General features: G+C 40.1%; 1 protein-coding gene across 4 annotated transcripts in view; it reads right to left on the minus strand.

Moving 5' to 3' along the window:
* Window positions 1–20,286, minus strand: part of LRP6 (LDL receptor related protein 6) — a 173,508-nt gene that overhangs the window by 55,417 nt on the left and 97,805 nt on the right. For all 4 annotated transcript variants that reach the window (XM_061582494.1, XM_061582497.1, XM_061582496.1 and 1 more), the window contains 2 exons: window positions 12,685–13,081; window positions 11,168–11,339 (listed from right to left, as the gene is read on the minus strand). In XM_061582494.1, coding sequence (XP_061438478.1) covers window positions 11,168–11,339; window positions 12,685–13,081 — 569 coding nt within the window. The remainder of the gene's footprint in view (window positions 1–11,167; window positions 11,340–12,684; window positions 13,082–20,286) is intronic.

Raw genomic sequence — 20,286 nt, forward strand, 5'->3', positions numbered from 1 at the left:
CAGATTAAATAAATAGGGTGATAAAATACACCCGTCTCACACCATTTCCAATTGGGAACCAATCAGTTTCTCCATATTCTGTCCTTACAGTAGCCTCTTGTCCAAAGTATAGGTTGGGCATCAGGACAATCAGATGCTGTGGCATCCCCATTTCTTTTAAAGCATTCCATAGTTTTTCATGATCTACACAGTCAAAGGCTTTGCTGTAATCTATAAAGCACAGGGTGATTTTCTTCTGAAATTCCTTGCTCCGTTCCATTATCCAACGTATATTTGCAATATGATCTCTGGTGCCTCTTCCCTTTCTAAATCCAGTTTGGACGTCTGGCATTTCTTGCTCCATATATGGTAACAGCCTTTGTTGTAGAATCTTGAGCACTACTTTACTTGCAAGGCATATTAAGGCAATAGTTAGATAATTACTGCATTCCCTGGGATCCCCTTTCTTTGGAATTGGGATATATATTGAACGCTTCCAGTCTGTGAGCCATTGTTTAGTTTTCCATATTTCTTGACAAATTTTTGTCAAAATTTGGACAGATTCAGTCTCAGTAGCTTGTAGCAACTCTATTGGTATGCCATCTGTTCCTGGTGATTTGTTTCTTCCAAGTATTTTTAGTGCAGCTTTTACCTCACATTCTAAATTTTCTGGTTCTTCATCATATGGTTCCTCCATGAATGAATCTGTCATCCTGGCATCTCTTTTATAGAGTTCTTCAGTGTATTGCTTCCATATTCCTTTGATTTCATCTCGGTCAGTCAGTGTGTTCCCCTGCTGATTATTCAACATCCCTACCCGTGGTTTAAATTTCCCTTTCATTTCTCTATTCTTTTGGAATAGGGCTCTTGTTCTTCCCTTCTTAGGTCCTCTTCTATTTCTATACAGTAAATACTGTAATAGTTTTCTTTGTCTCTACGTACTAGTCGCTGTATTGTTGCATTTAGGGTTGTGACTGTGTTTCTATCTCTTTTTGCTTTTGCTTTCCTTCTCTCTTTAACCATTTTAAGAGTTTCTGCAGTCATCCATTGAGGTCTTTCTCTATTTTTAACTAGAGGAATTGTCTTTTTGCATTCTTCCCTGATCATGTCTCTGACTTCACTCCATAGTTCTTCTGGTTCTCTGTCAGCTAAGTTTAAAGCCTCAAATCTGTTCCTTATTTGATATTTGTATTCTTCTGGGATGTTATTTAAATTGTATTTTGGCATTATGATTGCTTTGTTGGTCTTCTTTAGCTTTACTCTGATTTTCGATACAAGCAGTTCATGATCTGTACTGCAGTCTGATCCTGGTCTTGTTTTTGCAGAAAGTATGGAACTTCTCCACCTTCTGTTGCCAATTATATAATCAGTTTGATTCCTATATTGACCATCTGGTGATGTCCATGTGTACAGTCGTCTTTTCGGTTGCTCAAAAATGTGTTTGCAAGAAACATTATTGGCTTCAGAGAATTCAATAAGTCTTTCTCCTGCTTCATTTCTGTCTCCTAAGCCCCATTTCCCACAATTCCTAGTTCTTCTCTGTTCCCTACTTTTGCATTCCAGTCCCCCATGATTATCATCATATCTTGTTTTGGTGTGTGCTCAATTTCCTCCTGTATTTCTGCGTAAAATCTCTCCAATTCTTCTTCTTCTGCATTTGACATTGGAGTGTAGACTTGGATGATCGTTATGTTAATAGGTTTCCTCATTAATCTCATTGATATTACTCACTCAGACCTTGCATTGTAGCTCCTAATTGCTCTTGCTACATCACTTCTCACTATTAAAGGAACCCCATTTCTTCTTAATTTCTCATTTCCTGCATAAACTATTTTGTATTTGCCTGATTGAAAATGTCCCATTCCCGTCCATTTTAATTCACTCATGCCAAGTATTGTAATGTTGATATGTTCCATTTCTTGCTTGACAATTTCTAACTTTCCCTGGTTCATGCTTCTCACATTCCATGTTCCTATTGTGTGCGTTGTACTACTCCGGACTCTCCTTTTGCATCTGTGCACATCAGCCCCTGGGCTTCCTTTCAGCTTTGACCCATTAGTCACAGCGCTACTCGTACTTGTCCTTTGTTCTTCCCCAGTAGCTCAGTGAGTGCCTTCTGACCTGGGGGTCTCATCTTCCAGCACTATCTCGTGTTGCATTTTGGATATTCTGTTCATAGGGTTTTTGTGGTAAGAGGCATTCAGAGGTGGTCTACCATTGCCTTCCTCTGAGTTTGGATGCATCTTAGTCTGGTGTCTCAGCTTGGACCATTCTGCCTTGGGTGCCCCTGCTCGTGATGAGAGGGTTTGAGAGTGCTGAAGAAGCTCAGAGCAATCATGGCTAGGATAGGTAAAACCAACCAGTGGGGAGGAGCAGGGGAGGGGAGACTAGAGGGAAGGAGGAAGAAGGGAGAGGGGAGCAGGAGGGGGAGAGTTGTTAGGAGATGCCCTGTTCCCCTCACAGACCTTCAACCAGAGCAGCTGACTGTTAAACCACTCTGGCCACTGGAGCTCTGTCAGGGGAATAAGAGTCTCCTCTCAACAACCTTCACAAACTACACTTCCCAGGATTCTTTGGGGGAAGCCATGACTATCTCATGTGAAATCAAAGTCTGGGGTGGGTGAGGCTCCCTGACTAGGCAAGCCAAGCAGCTGTGAATCTGGCTTTTAGAACGCTGACAGTTGGTCCTTACTGAGCATGCCCAGCCTTATTGAGTTCAATGCTAATTTTTTTAAATTAATTAAAAATCAGCCAGGCATTTTTTAAACTTTTAAACTGCAGAAGATGAAGGTCAGAGTATGGGGCAAGGTCAGTAATAGGATTACAGGTACTCTGTGAACACGGCTGATGTTTAGTAATTTCAACAAGAACTCTGACAGAAAAAAGTCCAAAAGGGGTCTGGGTTTTTTCGCTCTCTTTCTACACTTTGAGCTCTTGATTCTGTCTGACTGTTTTGTGTATCTCCATGAAAATTTAAAGGGTTGTTAAGCAAGCGTTTCTGAGTTCAAGACTATAAGTTTTGTAAGTTTTTGTTTTGAAATGAGCTTATGGGAAGCATCAGAATGGCATGGGGGGTATTTTCAATTTAACATTGCGGAACGCAAAAAATCCATGCTGACTATAGTATACAGCCACTCTCGTGGCTCTATAATTAAATGGAACACTCATATCAGTCTTTTCCGTCTTCATGTTTTTAATCATTATTCATAATTATAAACAACTGTACACATTACATTTTTAGGTGCACGCCATAAGCTATGTGCAGATGTCCAATACTAGCATACAAGTAAATGCATTGTGGCAGGAAGAGAACATGGGCATGTCTACTGGCCCTGCCCTTGAGATGTGCAGGTTCACAGAGTGATTTGTACCTAAGAACAATCTGTATGTGGCAAAAATCTGCATTTTGCCCATGAATGAATCTCATATAGGGTCTAAAGCAAATGGAGTCCCTGAATACACAGAACCGAAGGTGCAATCCAATTTCTCCTCCAAATATTCAAAAAGGAATTATGCACAAAGCTTAAAATGTTTTAAGCAAACATCTAAACAAGCGTCATTTTTAAAAAATGGGCACATATTGTGACAGATATCACAGCATAGCTGGAATTGCTAAGAATGGCCAATGACAATAATATTAATTCATCTCCAAATAAGGAACAGAATATATTATATTATAACAAAAGCAAGTCATAGCCAAATGGGAATGGCTCATGAGAAATAAGAATTTCAAGAGGTAAATGTAAAAACAGTAATTGCATTAAGGAAGGACACAGACTCAAAGCAAGCTCATAATGATTCTTGGGTAACTTATCTTAATTCACAAAACAATTCTATGTTTTTATAAACATATAGAAGAATGTTGGATCATAAACTCCAATGTTTGAGGTTAAAGGCTTATGTGAAGTTGAATTATCATTCAATGTCATAAAGGTACTTGCAATTGTATTTATTAATTAATGGTCAATAGATTTTTTGTTAAGGAATGTATAAATATGGTAAGTTGAATATACAGATGTCAAGAAAAGAACATTCATAAAAGCTGATATATTAATGTTAATGTTAAGACTTGTCAAAAGTAAATTTAGAACTTGCCTTATCTTAGAGAAAATGCATATGTTGAGAAGGAAATTTTAGGGAAAATAATTTAGTGAATATGAGTAAACCTCTTTTGTATATGTTAAAGCTGGGGGAATGTTTAGCAACAATAAGATAATTGTTGAACCGAACGTATGGGATGGTGGGTTGTATCCAATGCTTCTGTTTCACTAGGATAGCAAACTTCCACTTCAGCAACAGAACTTTCCCTTCCTTTCCCCTACAGCACCCCCCCCGGTGCACCCTCAAAATCTGCAGATTATGAAGGAGCACAGGGAAGGGAGAGAAACTGGAAGTTCACACTCTGTGTGCCCAGTGTTGGATATAACCCAATGATTTATCTTCACATGGCAAGATTCTCAGAAATTGTGTAAATGTGCTCTGAAGTTTGAACATATCAGCTTCCTATCATCCGATGCTCACTTACTCCTACCTTTGATGACATCAACTTACAATTGATAAGACCTGGAAACTTAGAAAAATGCTTTCCTATTTTGTAATCTGAAGATCACCACGGACAGATGGCAATATCAACAGAGTTGCTACAAGCTACTGAGACTGAATCTATCCAAATTTTGACCACAATTCATCAACAAATATGGAAAACTAAACAATGGCTCACACACTATAAGCGTTGAATACACATCCCAATTCCAAAGAAAGGGGATCCCAGGGGATGCAGTATTTATCGAACTATTGCCTTAATATGCCTTGCAAGAAAAGTAATGCTCAAGATTCTACAACGAAGGCTTTTACCATATATGGAGCAAGAAATGTCAGACGTCCAAGCTGGATTTAGAAAGGGAAGAAGCACCAGAGGTCATATCGCAAACATACTTTGGATAATGGAACAGACCAAGGAATTTCAGAAGGAAACCACCCTGTGCTTTATAGATTACAGCAAAGCCTTTGACTGTGTAGATCATGAAAAACTATGGAATGCTTTAAAAGAAATGGGGGTGCCACAGCATCTGATTGTCCTGATGCGCAACCTATTCTATGGACAAGAGGCTACTGTAAGGACAGAATATGGAGAAACCGATTGGTTTCCAATTGGAAAGGGTACAAGGCAGGGGTGTATTTTATCACCCTATTTGTTTAATCTATATGCAGAACATATCATTTGGAAAGCAGGATTGGACCAAGATGAAGGAGGTGTGAAAACTGGAAGGAGAAATATCAATAATTCAAGATATGCAGATGATACCATACTGCTAGCAGAAACCAGTAATGATTTGAAATGAATGCTGATGAAAGTTAAAGAGGAAAGCACAGAAGCAGGACTACAGTTGAACATCAAGAAAACTAAAGTAATGACAACAGAAAATTTATGTAACTTTAAAGTTGACAACAAGGACATTGAACTTGTCAAGAATTATCAATACCTCGGCACAGTCATTAACCAAAATGGAGACAATAGTCAAGAAATCAAAAGAAGGCTAGGACTGTGGAAGGCAGCTATGAGAGAACTAGAAAAGGTCCTCAAATGCAAAGATATATGACTGAACACTAAAGTCAGGATTATTCAGACCATAGTATTCTCAATCTCTGTGTACGGATGTGAAAGTTGGACAGTGAAAAAAGTGAATAAGAGAAAAATCAACTCGTTTGCAATGTGGTGTTGGAGGAGAGCTTTGTGCATACCATGGACTGCAAAAAAGACAAATAATTGGGTGTTAGAGCAAATTAAACCAGAACTATCACTAGAAGCTGAAATGATGAAACAGGTTATCATCCTTTGGACACATCATGAGAATACATGATTCACTAGAAAAGACAATAATGCTTGGAAAAACAGCAGGGAGTAAAAAAAGAGGAAGGCCAAACTGTTGTGTAAATTTGTATAGATATTAGCAGAGAACATCAACCACTCAAATGCGTGTGTGCGTTTACCTGAGAAAGCAGGCTTTTACGCTGCATTGAGATCACTGAGACTTAAGACTTAGTAAAATAAGAAAAGCTTTTTTTTTAACGTAATATTTTATTTATAAAAAAATACATAGTAGATTGAAAGGCACACCTAGTTCTAACTAACTACGTTGGAGGGAGGGAGGGAGGGAGGGAGAGAGGGAGAGAGAGTTTCCTCTCTCTTGGACAGTTGGAGAAGAGAGGAAGGGCGGAAGGAGGAGGGGCATATAAGCTCCCTAAGACATATCAGTCTAACGACAAGTCAGTCAGAGCATCGCAGGCAAAGGTAGTCAAGCCTAGACATCTGGAGGACCCTAGCTCTATCTCCCTTCTGGAACATAAACAAAAGAACAAAACAGGAGTTGCTCTTGCCCCACTTCCAACACAAACAAAAGATGGATTGATTCCATAAAGGAAGCCACAGACCTGAACTTATAAGATCTGAACAGGGTAGTTCATGACAGATGCTATTGGAGATCACTGATTCATAGGGTCGCCATAAGTCATAATCGACTTGAAGACACATAACAACAAATCCGAAGATCTAGACTTCGTAACAAAAATATTTAAGTACAGTAAGGTCCTGCTTTTTGGTGCTCCGCTTTTCAGCGTTCTGCTAATATGGCGCCAGCGGGGCGATACGCTGTAGAGCGGAGAGCTTCCGGGGCCAAGCACTGTCAGCTGGAGCGTGGTGGTTGGAGCTCCCCACATTACAGCTGATCGTGTGTTATAGCTGATCAGCTGGAGTGTGTAATCAGCTGGAGCACGGGGAGCTCTAGCCGCTGCACTCCAGGTGATAGCGATCAGCTGTAGTGCGCAATCAGCTGTAAAGTACAGCTGATTGTGCGCTATGTCCCACTTTACGGCGGGTTTCACTTTTCGGCGGGGGCCTGGAACGTAACCCGCTGTACGAGTGGAGCCCTACTGTATAACTGTTGCTTACCTTAGACTATATATGTGTTGTATGTATGTGCTATTATAAGCAGTATGTTTATTAAAAAACAGAAAATGAATGCAAAGATTCTTCTTTACTACAAGTTACTGTTGCATGAAACCTCAACTGAACCCAGAAAAATTATAAGTGTACACTCGAAGTAGATTAATAAGCTATATGTGGAAAACCGGCAGCCTAGGACTCCTGAACATTGGCACTATAACACTTGAAAAGTTAACATTCCTGACAATGTGTAAGGGGACAAGGATGACTACAACTCCGTGTGGGGTTCAGCCATTGAAGCAAACACATATTTCTGTGGCTCTCTGTCAGGGCTTTAAAAAAAAAAAGATGCTGTGCAGTAAGGTGGCTTCTGAGAGACAATGCGTATGTTGAGGGGGAACAGACATTTTGTGATTAAATATCAGGCTGAGGAAGAGCAAGATTCAGACATCTGAGGGACAAATCCCATGCTAAAACTGAAAATCAAAAGACAATGAGCGATTTGGTAGGGGGGATGCACCACTAGTAGGTGTTAGTGTGTGGTTTTTGTCTTGATGGGATGAGAGAAGAATAGAGAACAGAAGAATGGATAAACAGAAAAACTAAAGCAAAAAGATATGCTAAAAACTGGGAAGCCAGTTGCAAAGATATAGCCTGATCTTAATATGCAGAGATGCACAGCAGACACATAATTGCTACACAGATGCTTTGAACTTGGCCCATGTCTTAAGACTGGTTATGTATATGACCAGCACACCCAAAGGAAACAAAAATCTCACCTCGACCCATACAATTTACAGCAGGGAATGAATAGATATATAAAATCAATTCAACAAAGCAGATCATACATTTTTAACCTTGGGGGGGGGACACGCTTTAAACCTGTAGCGAGTGAGAAATCTTTCCCACTGGTAAGCACAATAGCAGCTATCCAATTCTACAGACGTTTATCAGCACTGAAACCTGATCGAGATAAATGAGGAAGCTGTTGAGCCACAGCCTTCCTCTGCCTGCTGCAGGCTGCCAGATAAAATGGGAACAAAAGCTCCCTGCTGAACCCCACCACCACTCTCCATTAGCCCCCGCTGTTGCTTTATTATCCGAGTGCTATGCAACAGTGCAGCATGACTCAGTAAGCTGAAAGGAAAATAATAAAAAAGCACACATGCAGCAGTAAAAAAAATAAAGACAAAATCTGGCTTTGCAAGAGACATTCCCTTTGCTCCGGTGATGCAGCAAGCTTTTTACTTGAGTAATACTGCATGCAGGAAGAAAAAAGTGACTATTTGTTATTTTGTACTTTAAAATAATTTCCTATCATTCTAGTCCACAATGCTCCAAGGTTTATTTATATATTACACACAAAATTATTAAAGCTTAACTGTCATCAGGTGCGTTGTGTAAATATACATGTTGAGAATTATATATCACATTATGTCATCATTATGATGTATATCTCAACTAGAGGTATACTGGAGAAGACAAGCTTCTGAGATTTTTTGGCCTTTGTAATTTGAACGAAAAAAATTGAGACATTTTCATTCTCTTTTAATTCTACAACCATTTTTGCACATACAAGGAAAACTAAAGGAAAGAGGGGTTACTAAGTATAGTTTCTGCTTATTTCTTTAAATGTGACTGTGATGCCAGGACCCTTTAAATCAGTTGTGGGGAACCTTTGGCCCTTCAGATGTTGCTGAACTACAACTCCTATCAGCTCTAGCAAGCATTACCAAAGGCCAGGGATGATGGAAGCTGTAGTTCAGCAACATCTGCAGGGCAAAAGGTTCCCCACACCTGATTTAAATCCACATAAGCTAAGAGGAAATATGTAGTCTTAGTGTGGTAAAAGGCATCAACTAGGCTGCTTTGGTGAAAAGGTGATTAAAGGGGATATTCCTTTTGCAAGGTAATAGCTGTGTTCTGTTTTCTAATAATTCTACACTGCACCTAGCAATCACTTATGCCTGGGCTATATCAGTCTATTCTGGACTATGCCAGTTTCATATTTTATTTATTAATTTGTATCCCACCCTTCCTCCCAGCAAGAGCCCAGAGCGGCAAACAAAGCGCTAAAAACACTTTAAAACATCATAAAAACAGATCTTAAAATACATTAAAACAAAACAGTGTTAAAAACATTTAAAAAAAAAACTTTAAAAAAGGGTTAAAACATTATTAAAAAACGTATTAAGTAATTCTAACACAGATACAGACTGGGATAGGTCTCAACCTAAAAGGCTTGTTGAAAGAGGAAAGTCTTCAAAAGGCACCAAAAAGATAGCAGAGATGGCGCCTGCCTAATATTCAAAGGGAGGGAATTCCACAGGGTAGGTGCTGCCACACTAAAGGTCCATTTCCTCTTTTGTGCAGAACGAACCTCCTGATAAGATGGTATCTGCAGGAGGCCCTCACCTGCACAGTGCAGTGATCGACTGGGTATATAAGGGGTAAGACGGTCTTTCAGGTATCCTGGTCCCAAGCTGTACAGGGCTTTGTACACCAAAACTAGAACCTTGAACCTCATTATGAATGCGTTCATTCATAAAAGTGTTCAGTTTCCACATCAATCAGCCTTATTGTTGTTTTTAAAACTACTAGCTATTCACATTTTAATGCAATTTATACTGAAATAGGCATTTTTAAAAGCTTTTTCCCCCCAACCAAGAGCTGTATCACAGAATTTGAATTGAAAAAAGCAAAGGATAATTGTATTACCATCTGCATATTAGTCCTGTAAGTGCAGATCAGGTCAGTTCTGCTGCTCCCACATTGGCAAGGGACCATGTAAAGGCCACACAACTTTCAAGGAACTGAGCACGTGGTTGTTAAACACAACGGTTTCATTCTCATGTCACTTTAAAACAATAGTTAAACTAAACTATGATTTAAATGTGAACGTGCAGTATGGCTTTTGCATGCTGCTAAAATTGCAGGAATTTTGCTCTGCTCCTGCTCCTGTTGATGCTACAAGGTAAGCCATAATAGTTTGGCTTAGCTTTGCATATGAACCTGGACTTGTAGCTTATCTTCCTCAAACAAATCATGAGTGATAAACCAAGAATAAACCTTGGTTACCTCTCATAGTTTGGAGAGCAACAAACTATAACCCCTGGTTCTGATGCAACACCAAGCCAGACCATGGCTTGTTTCCCAGCAGCAGCAGGAAGGGGGATGAATAAAGCACCTGTTATTTCAGCAGCATACATAGTTTAACTATGGTTTAAAGTGATGTGTGCACCAGGCCATTATCAAAAGGTACCCACAGGAGTAGAAGATCTTACATGCTTCCTCACTGGGAAGCAAGCAACTATGAATAGAGCAGCAGATATGCCAATAAGTATGTGGATAAGTCAGCCAAAACCACCGCAAGAGCAAGCTGACTGTTCCATATGCAAAAGTAGCATTTGTAGGAAACAAACCTTCAATAACTAAAACAATAGGGGTGTTAGTGAAGCTCTCCTGAGCCAGGCTTGGAAATGAACTTCAGGGGATCTTAAAAGCATGCCTCAAAATGAAAGGAGATTATAAGGCTGCCAAATTCTTCTCCTCTGGGAACTAATGGAGCCATCTGCTTCTATAGAAAGCTCCCAAGATAGGAGTAGTTTTTCTGAACCTTCAGAAGAACTCAGGAAATTTCTGAGTTTATCTTGGAGATTCTTCTCTACTTAAAAGGTACTTTCAGAATTACAAGTCAATCTGGGATTTCAGACATTTTAATTTCTAGCTTTAAGAGTTGTGAGCAGAAGACTAAGGTATATGAAACAGTAAAGTTCAATTATAGAATGCACAGTTGCCACATTAGGTAAAAGCTATGTGTTTCTATAAATGACAATACTACATAGCATTTTCCTTGTCAATACACTCTGTGTTTTTATGTATTTGTTGTGATTAACCAGCACTGACCTTTTATTCAAAAAACAATAAAAGATAATTTAGATAACCATTAAAGGACTCAGAGAAAGGCAACAGAGAATAATGATATTAGAATTCACTAATAGCTCATTATGATTCTAAGCTAGCTATTTCTGGTTGCTGCTGCTTAAATGAGTTATCAATACATAAGCCATTTCAGGAAAGTAGTAGCAAATCTGGGGTTTTTATTCAACTAAGTCCTATCAGAACAGACACAATGTAATTAATTAATCTAAGTTAGTCATGTCCATAAACTTCAATGGGTCTGCTCTGAGTAAGACTAGCACTGAATACCACCCTAGAATTTTAGATATAAAATATATAACAGACCTCAATTTTGTCCGTTTTGGCATCTCCCCAGTATATTTTGTTTTCAACATAATCCAGTGCCAGTCCATTTGGCCAACCAAGTGAAGTATTCACCAACACAACTCTGTCTGATCCATCTAATGCAGCTCTCTCAATCTTTGCATTCTCTCCCCAATCAGTCCAGTACATGTAGCTGTAAAGAAAACATAAAGGTTGCACTAAAATGCTATCATCTCAAAAGAAGTAGCCATTAGTAGGTAGTATTGTGTGCTTTGGGTGAGTTGTCTTAAGTTGAAATGGATTTGGGTTGTGGTCCTTGCTTTCTTTAACTAAAGTGACGTACCGAAATACATTTAGTTAACTGAAACTGCATGGCAATCTACTCTGAAATTCTCATGAATGTATACCCTACAAACACTGTCAGTGAGCATCTTTAGTCATCACTAGCAACATGCTGAAAGGTATATATCACGATCTAGATGCAAATCTCTCACTCCTTAAACACACAAGAGAGATCAGGTAAAAACCCTCATAAATGCAAAGAGTGTTTAAAATAGAACAATATTTAATGCTTATAGGTTGAGACTTAAATCTACATATGCTTACAACATTTTTAAAGAAGAAAGGAAAAAAGAAACTGTAGATCAGGCATATGGGAGATGAAGTGAGCAGCTATTCAACATTAACTGAAAAGTAATTAAGCAATTGTGCAATATTGGCCAAAGATATGGCAAATGATATCAACCATTTAAAAGGTTCAAGGCAATTTAAAAACTGATCAAAATAATGTTTTTTAAAAATAAGAAAAACAATGTATCAGTGCTAAAATAGGTTAAACTGCTGAACAGATTTAGCAAGAACAACAGAATACATGCATCCCGTATACCAAAAAAAAAAAAAACCCTACAGAAACAGTGTACAAATGACTTTGTGATTATATAACCAGATGTTTCAGATCAAGTCCCTGGCTGGACCTTTCTGGGTCTTCTTTTCTACTGACTGAGCCAAACAGTTGAAGCCTGATTGACTGCTAGAACAATTTAGCAAGCCTCCCAGGAAATGTAAGTGGGGTTTGAATGGAAAATCCAAGCTGTCTCTCTCTGAAGGGTGCCTGCTTGTTTACCCAGATGTCTAAGCTGGTCACTTGTTTAGTTTAGGCACCTCAGATACTCATCACCATTCCCCAGTTTTTTCAAGAAGGTAGCTGAGGTGCATAATAAGGGCCAAAGCTTCTGTTGCTGTTCAGACAATAGGAAGGCCCTCTGCTTGTGTCTCAGCTAACTGACTGATATGTGTAACAGTGTATTGTGTGTATGGAGAGAGCAGGGTTGCTATTTGTAATGCCCGACTCCAAAAGGAAAGCCTTTCACAATGGATTTGGCCTTGAGGCCTCCAGCTTCCTATGCTTAATCCAAGTACTCTAGAACTGAGATACCTGTTTCTGAATCAGGGCAAGTTTGAAACCCATTAAATGGATATCATATTTGGTTCCAGAATAATTCAGTTATAATTTCCTATAATAAAATGGTGTGTCTTACCCAATCATGGGATCCAAAACTATAGCTCTAGGTTCTTCTAAGTCTTCTGAGATCAAGATCTTCCTCATAGTTCCATTAAGCCTTGTTACTTCAATACGATCCGTACCAGTATCAGTCCAATAAAGATTACGGGCAATCCAATCCACAGCGATGCCATCAGGATGTGCAATTTGTGCTTGGACAATAAACTCGCTAGCCGACCCATCAATGAAAGAGCGCCGGATGGCCCTCACCTCATCATCTGTCCAGTAGATGTACCCTTCTACAGGATCAAAGTCAATAGCAATGGCATGCCTAATATCTTCCAGTTGTAAAACAATATCAGTGAAATCTGGAGTGTCCAGTGATATCCGCCTCAAATCAGTCCTCCGGGCTAATAGCAGCAACGCCATGGCACCTGTAGAGATTTTAGAAAAAGAAAAAAACCTTAGCACAAAGATACTGAAATAACTGTTTTATTAGTTCTTACATTTGTATCATGATCTTCACTGAAAATGCTCAATATGTGGGATTGATTCCATTTTAGCCTTACAACAGCATAAGTGCCCTATAACTACAGAGCTGAAGGGAAGGATGCTCTTGTCCCTGCCAGTGACCAAGGGCCACCAGGAGATTGACCCTACCGCCCAGAAATAACATCACGGCAAGGGAAGACCAACCTGGTCCCATCCATCAGCCTGACAAGGAGTAACTGCTTTCCCTGCCTGCCAGAAAGAACACTCAGTTCCAAGTGCCTTGAGACTCTGCAAAAGCAAGAGAGAGAGACTCCACCTATCAGCCAAGGAAGAAGGAGCCATTAGCTGTCAGAACACAAGGAAGGGAAAACCAGCCTGACCTGGATATAAATCTCTGCATTAATGGCTGGGCCTCTCTCTCTCTCTCTTTGGATATACAGAGACACACAAGGTGGATGATCCATTTGGGGGTATAATAATTGCCTGAAAAATGTTTTAACACAATAAATAAATGGGAATGAGTTGAGGGGCGGAGCCAATGTTGCTGACCCCATCAGTTCTTGTTCATTTCAAAACAGGAATGGGGAACCTGTCGCCATCTAGACGCTGCTGGATTACAGCTCCCATAATTCCTGACCACTAGATTGCTGACTGAGGATGTCAGAGGGCAATTTGTCACTTTCCCAAGTGAGCTACATACATGAGCAAGATGCCTTTATTTTCAAAGAGTAACATCATTCATACTCGAGCAAGATTTGAAACCGGTTTCCTACATCCAAGCTCATCTCTATGCAAAGGCTCTAAACCAGTGGTGCCTTTATGAATACAGGACCCCCTATGTTACCTCAAAAAATTTCATGACCCCCACATGCTAATTGTTGTAATTTTCATCTCTGAAAACATACATAATGAAGGGTTAAATAATGTCACTTTTTATTCATCACAAAAACAAATATGATGAGGATTATATTTATTACCTGCCCTTCACCAGAAGGCCCAGGCTAGGTGACAGCAATATAAATAACTTTTAACAAATTTTGAAGGAAATGAAAGGAAGAATGTAAAAGCAAACCGCCCAGAGTGGTGAACAGAGCCTATATGATGCCAGGGCATTTAGACTCTGGTGTTAAGTGTTCCACCTATATACAACTATGCCTCCTCTTCAGCACTCAGTTCAGGAAGCTCCACATAACGATAATAATATGTCTAACAGACAGAATGTCAACAGGTGACGCTTTCCTAGTAATCGTATTTCTATACTAGAAAATGCTTAATTTAATTTGTTTAATGTCTGCCCACTACACAGCTGTTAAAGTCACAAGAGCCCTGCTCTTCCCCAATGCCAACTGTAAACCACTGAAAGAACTCAAGAGTAAAAACAATAAAATCTGGGCAACTCAACCTATTTAAAAATATTTAAAATGAACATATACAACTGTATGAACACACACTCAAAGCCTTGATAAACAGCAACAAAAATACACTGAGCATGTGCAATTTCACATTTTTAAAGCATACTTTACCCATCTTTCCCCCCCCCCCTCACTTACTACCTTGGGTCAGCCACTAACCCTCAGCCTAACCTACCTCATATGGCTATTGCTTCATTCAGTTCTATAGGACTTACTTCTGAGTAAACCTGGTTAGGATTGCAGCCTAAGTCCTTGTATTATAGACATAAAATTTTACTTTCTTTAACCAGAATGATGCATCTTTGCACTATAAATCCCCATGTTCTCCCCTAAAGTTTCAACAGAATCTTAAGTCTGGTCTGATTGATTTACTTGGGAGTAAGTCCCATTAAATATGAAGAGACTCACTTCTGAGCAGGCATGCCTACATTGTACTGTAAGTTAACTATACAACGAATTTTTAACGAGTGCCCAAGTGTGAATTTTTGGGGAGATGTTCTAGGACTGCACCTCTTACTTTGTTGGCAGGTGCCCCCCTCCTAGGGTCCCTCTGTCTCTACAGCCAGAACCAATCGGCTTGATCAATCTTCCTGTTGCTGCCAAAAGAGGAGGGTGAGAGGTGCTGGAGCTTAAACAAGTCCAGCTGGCTCCTTGGCTCAAGTGCTGTGCCGCTCAGCTCTTTGTGTGGTAGGAACAGACTGTGCCAGCTGGAAGGAAGGAAGAGGAGGTAGAAGCACCTGCGGGCACATTCAGTGCAGGCTTGCAAGTTGGTAATGCACAGAACAGCCACGAATTAATTTTTTTTAATTAATAAATCATTCTTCTCTTGGTTCTTTGCAACCCCCTGGGATGACATTGCAATCCCCAGGTTGGGAACCACTGCTCTAAACAATACACAATGTTACCTACTTCCTAGTTAGAAGATCATCCACTTATGGATGCTGTCATGGAGGTGATGATCATTTTGTACATCAATTTTCTAATTCTTCAAAGATTCTTAATGGTGAGCTTAAGATCCAAACCTGCTAATCTGGACCTGCTAAGGTCTCTTCCTCCACACCACACCCCCAAGGAAGTAGGCCTTCAAAATGACTTACAAGAAGTCTGTTAATTGGGGGATGTAACCAAACATGAATGAATCACAGAATCCAGCTGCCCAGTGTTGGAAAGACCATCTCGTCCCTAAGTAATAGGTTCCATTGTCGTACAGCTCTAACATTTAGGACTTTTTTCCTGATGTTCAGTTGAAATCTGACTTCCTGTAACTTGAGCCCATTTCCGTGTCCTGCACTCTGGGATGACTGAGAAGAGTGCCCTCTGTGTGACAACTGTCAAGAAAGCCTGATTTTTAAAATGGCTTTGAGGCTAGGAATTCTGGGGGAAGACATCTTGTCTGAGATGGGGCCTCTGAGAGGCATAACTTTGCAGTTTTCACAGCTGAAGCTAGCTAATTAGCCCCAAGCAAGAATACCTGCTTATCAGTGGAGACTGGTATTCAAGGTCACTTGGCCTTGGAAGGTTGGGGAGCATGTGACTGTTAGGCATGAAAACTCCGGAAATATTTCATCATCAAAAAGCCCCGATTGACTAATTAATTCCTGGCTGTTGCTGGAATAGGATTCAGACCTTAGGTCAGTGGTTCTCAACCTTTTTTGCTCCATTCCCCCCTTTCACCATTGTTCAGAATATAATTCCCCCCTTCCCAAGATAGTTTCGCGAGTGACGGTGGTGTTTCTCGTGAGAGAAAAATTTCTTACTTTATATTATAACAGAATTTCTTGGAGAACTTTCTGGTCTTTAAATAATAATTTAATTTTACAAATGAAAATAATGCTGCATGTTCAAGAATCGATTTTAATCTGTGACATTCAATAAACTTTATTGAATGTCGCAGATTAAATTAAAAACAAACTACAATTTTACAGATTGTACATAATCTACAGGACATCACACCTTGCTGAGTAGTGGTCCCAATTCCCCCCCTGGAACCCTAAAATTCCCCCCCCGGGGGGGAATTCCCCCCTTGTTGAGAACCCATGCCTTAGGTCTTTGTTCCCACTGTAGCCTATGGTTGCTGATGCTACCTAGGTGGGGTTCCATCTTCCATCTGCTATCCAGGCTATACATCTCTGGGGAGGTGTGGAATCATGAAGCTATTCGGCTGTTTACCTCTTTGTAAGTATAGACTAGATAGTTTTGTTTGTTTTGTGACCGTAACTCTCTGTATTTTACCTAGCCCTCCAGGGGTGTGGGTTTTAAGGAACCATTCTGCTGCTTTAATTGTGCACTTATATTTTATTTAATAAAGCTACTTCTTATTTACCACTGTGTGTTCACTGCAGGAGGAGATTTGGCTCTGAATCCAGCATCTTGGCCATTTGACCACAGACTACCGTATATTTGGATATTTTGCCTAAGGCTCCAAGACAAGGAATGTAGTCTGGCTCTTGTCTGTTGGAATCCTTGGCAGGTCTATTTCTGGCACTTTGGGGTTCCCTTTGGCCCAGAGTGGGTGACCGGATAAAGGGGTGGTGGCAGCTGACTGTTGTCGGTTTACTCAGCCCTAGTAAGGGAAGGCACAGGTTTGTGCCTTGCCAGGATCAATTGCTCTGGGTTTGGGAATTGAGTCCTGGGACTGAATCAGGAGCAGGTCATAACAACAACCTTTTAAGTACTTGAAGAGTGCTATGGTTGACATTGTTGATGCATTGCTTTTCTTTTCAGAAAAGGTGAAGTCGATCTATATTGTGCGAAGGGATGGAGGGGAGATAAGTGAAGTCTCTGGCAGTATTTAGTTGAGAAGTCTTAATATTTATATTTATTAATATATTTATACTTTGCCTTCCTGTCCCACAAAGCTGGTCCTGAAAGGTGAATCTAAAAGTTGTGATACAACAGCAGCTTAAATTAAACAAACAGAAGCAGAAAAATCAATACATAGGTTCAAGTCCAATATATCTTACATGGGATATCTGAGAAAGTCAGGATAGTTAAAATTGTCTCTGCCATTGACTGAGGTGCTTTCTGAATATAATATTCCACTTTCAGGCAGTTCTAAGATTCTGCCTTCTACTAACATGTAAACATCTAGATTGATCATGTTGAGCAGTTTCTTGGGAAAATGTCTTTCTGTTAATGGCACAGAATCATTCCCTCTAATAGCAAACTCAGGTGGTAAGTGCCAAGAGGATTGCAGTCAAACAATTTAAGAGGGCAAACTCTTCAAAAAACAGCCTGATACAGAGAATGCATGTTCAGTAGCCATGGGATGTTGAGTGTCAGTTGGAAATGAAAACCAAAAAAACAGGGTGGGGTAGAGTATTCTTGAGGAGGGCATAGTTGGCTGCCTGGAACCCTGAACATAAATATTCCTATAGCAAGGAAAGGAGACCCTGAACATATTGTGGCCAATCCAGTATGTTCTATTTACTATATTTTCCTTCCCATTATCCTGTAGGTTTAGATTAGTAGACCTTAAGATATAACACTTAAAGTACTATGAGGTTCCATAAAATGTCAACATGCAAGTGTCTCATTTAGCCTGTGGTCTAGATCCCATCAAGATTTCAAATGTAACTACAGGGCACTTCAGAAGGGAAGCTGAACTGCACTTGAAACAGTTTTAATAATTCTGGTTTCAGCAATCTCTGAATAATTTTTCTAATAAACGCTAGTAATTCAGCAAATTCCAAGAATATGTAATGTCACTCAATTACTTTTAGCACTGTGTGTCTGGACAGAAGAACTGGGGCAGGATAGATAGGCCACTACAGTTAAAAGCAGGTATGGAGGACATTTGGCTCTCCAGATGTTGCTTAACTACAATTCCCACAATGGCCATGCTTGCTGGGGCTGATGGGAGTTGTAGTTCAACAACATCTGGAGGCCCAAAGGTTCCCTACACCTGGTTAAAAGCACTCATTTCATTTTAGTGTACTCCAAAACTGTTCATAGAACAAATAGCTGTTACTAGCCCAACCTCCTCTAACTTGACAGTTCTCAAAGAATTCAACCAATCATCAGGATATTTTGAGTATCCTCCTAAGCAGAACTGGAAAAATAATAATTTGCTTGAGTCCCTGAAACATGTATTTCTGTGTGTGCTGAAATGACTGCAATTACAAGGCAGGTATCTTCAGACAAATAAAATAAATTTTTCAAGAGATCAGGTGGGAAAATGTGAAATGATTAACAAAAATAGAAAGCACTCTGTCCTGTCATGGAAATTCCTTTTTATTCCACCAGTGTTTTAATTTACAGTATATGGTGCACCCTTTGGGACCCAGACGCGTCCCATAATTTTTATAAGCCAGTGACATTGCCACTGAGGGAGTCGACTGGCCTGCTCCCATGGAAGCGGTGTCTTCCGAGACGGCAAGCCGGCCAGACGGGAGAAGGAAAAATGGAGGAAGAAACCGGGCATCCCCAGAAACAGGACAGAGAAAGACAGGACCGGCTGCTCAGATCCATTAGGGGGAACTCCTCAAGAGACCAGACAGACAGAAATACAGACACTGTAAAAGGCTGGGCAGATGAAGTCTCAGCACGTTTTAAAATTTACTTACTGCCGTCGGCGTTGCAGCCAAATCCGGTCTGCCGGTGCCATGAACAAAATGGTGAGCAGAGCGCTCCATACTGGGAGTCTTGGGCTGGGCGCCGCAACCCGGTGAGTGCCTGGGATCCGGGTCACGGCACCAGATTGTCGTGGAAATTCCTTTTTATTCCACATCAAGATGGTTCGAACCCAGGAAATTAGTGCACACAAGACTTCCAGACAGAAAACTAGCTTTTAATTACTTACATAAGGAGACAGTGATCACACAAGCATGTCTGCCTGAACAGACTGAAACTCCCTTATATACCCAAGGACACGTGATCCCACATGGCGAATGAAAGAATTTCTATGTGCGCCAGAAGAGCTGTGCAGTAACCCCGTTAGCTGTTAAAGCAGCGGGAGTTTTAAAAATTTACATCATCACTTCTATCGCTTCACCCTCCTTTATACATGCAATTACCCTCGCCCACCACGGCTGTGGAATTTTCCACATCAGTCCCACCCCGAAAGCAAAGAGGCACTGACCAGGGGGTTGGACTCGATGGCCTTATAGGCCCCTTCGAACTCTACTATTCTACGAAGGTGGAAGAAGAGGCTAAGATGGCCAGAAGCTGCAAAGATGAGGAATCATATACTGATTTGAAATAGCAGCCAAATAATGAGTTGCAGGTTTCAGTTGATAAGAGATCCACTTCAGTGTTGTAAATCCATATTTACCTGCACTTTCCAAAAGTGAGTATCTCAGACATAAAGAGGACAGAGCTTCTGAGTAAAAAAACTATTTTAGAACATAATAAAACTGGAATGGTGACAAAGCATGTGTGCAAGTGAGGAGTACTATTTGTTGCTAAACAAAACTAGTTATGTAACAAAGACTCACATAATAAGTTGTTTTCCCTTATCATTTAAGTCACACATCTTTGTGCTGATTGGAACTATGGTGGTATGATAGTGAGAACAGATAAGGGTTCACATCTCTTGTAACTATAGAACAAAGAAACACAATCCAGAACTTCTGATGGTAAAAATCCCACTCTGGTGCCCATTTCTTTTCAGAATTTGCACAGAAGTAAACCTACAATATAGCCCTTCTAAGAACATTATCACATGCACAGTAGTAAACAATGTGTTTCCAAATTTCAGCTAATTACCATTTAGAATTTATTTTCTGCACACAAAA

The sequence above is a fragment of the Rhineura floridana genome, chromosome 8, assembly GCF_030035675.1.
Source record: "Rhineura floridana isolate rRhiFlo1 chromosome 8, rRhiFlo1.hap2, whole genome shotgun sequence".
NCBI lineage: Eukaryota > Metazoa > Chordata > Lepidosauria > Squamata > Rhineuridae > Rhineura > Rhineura floridana.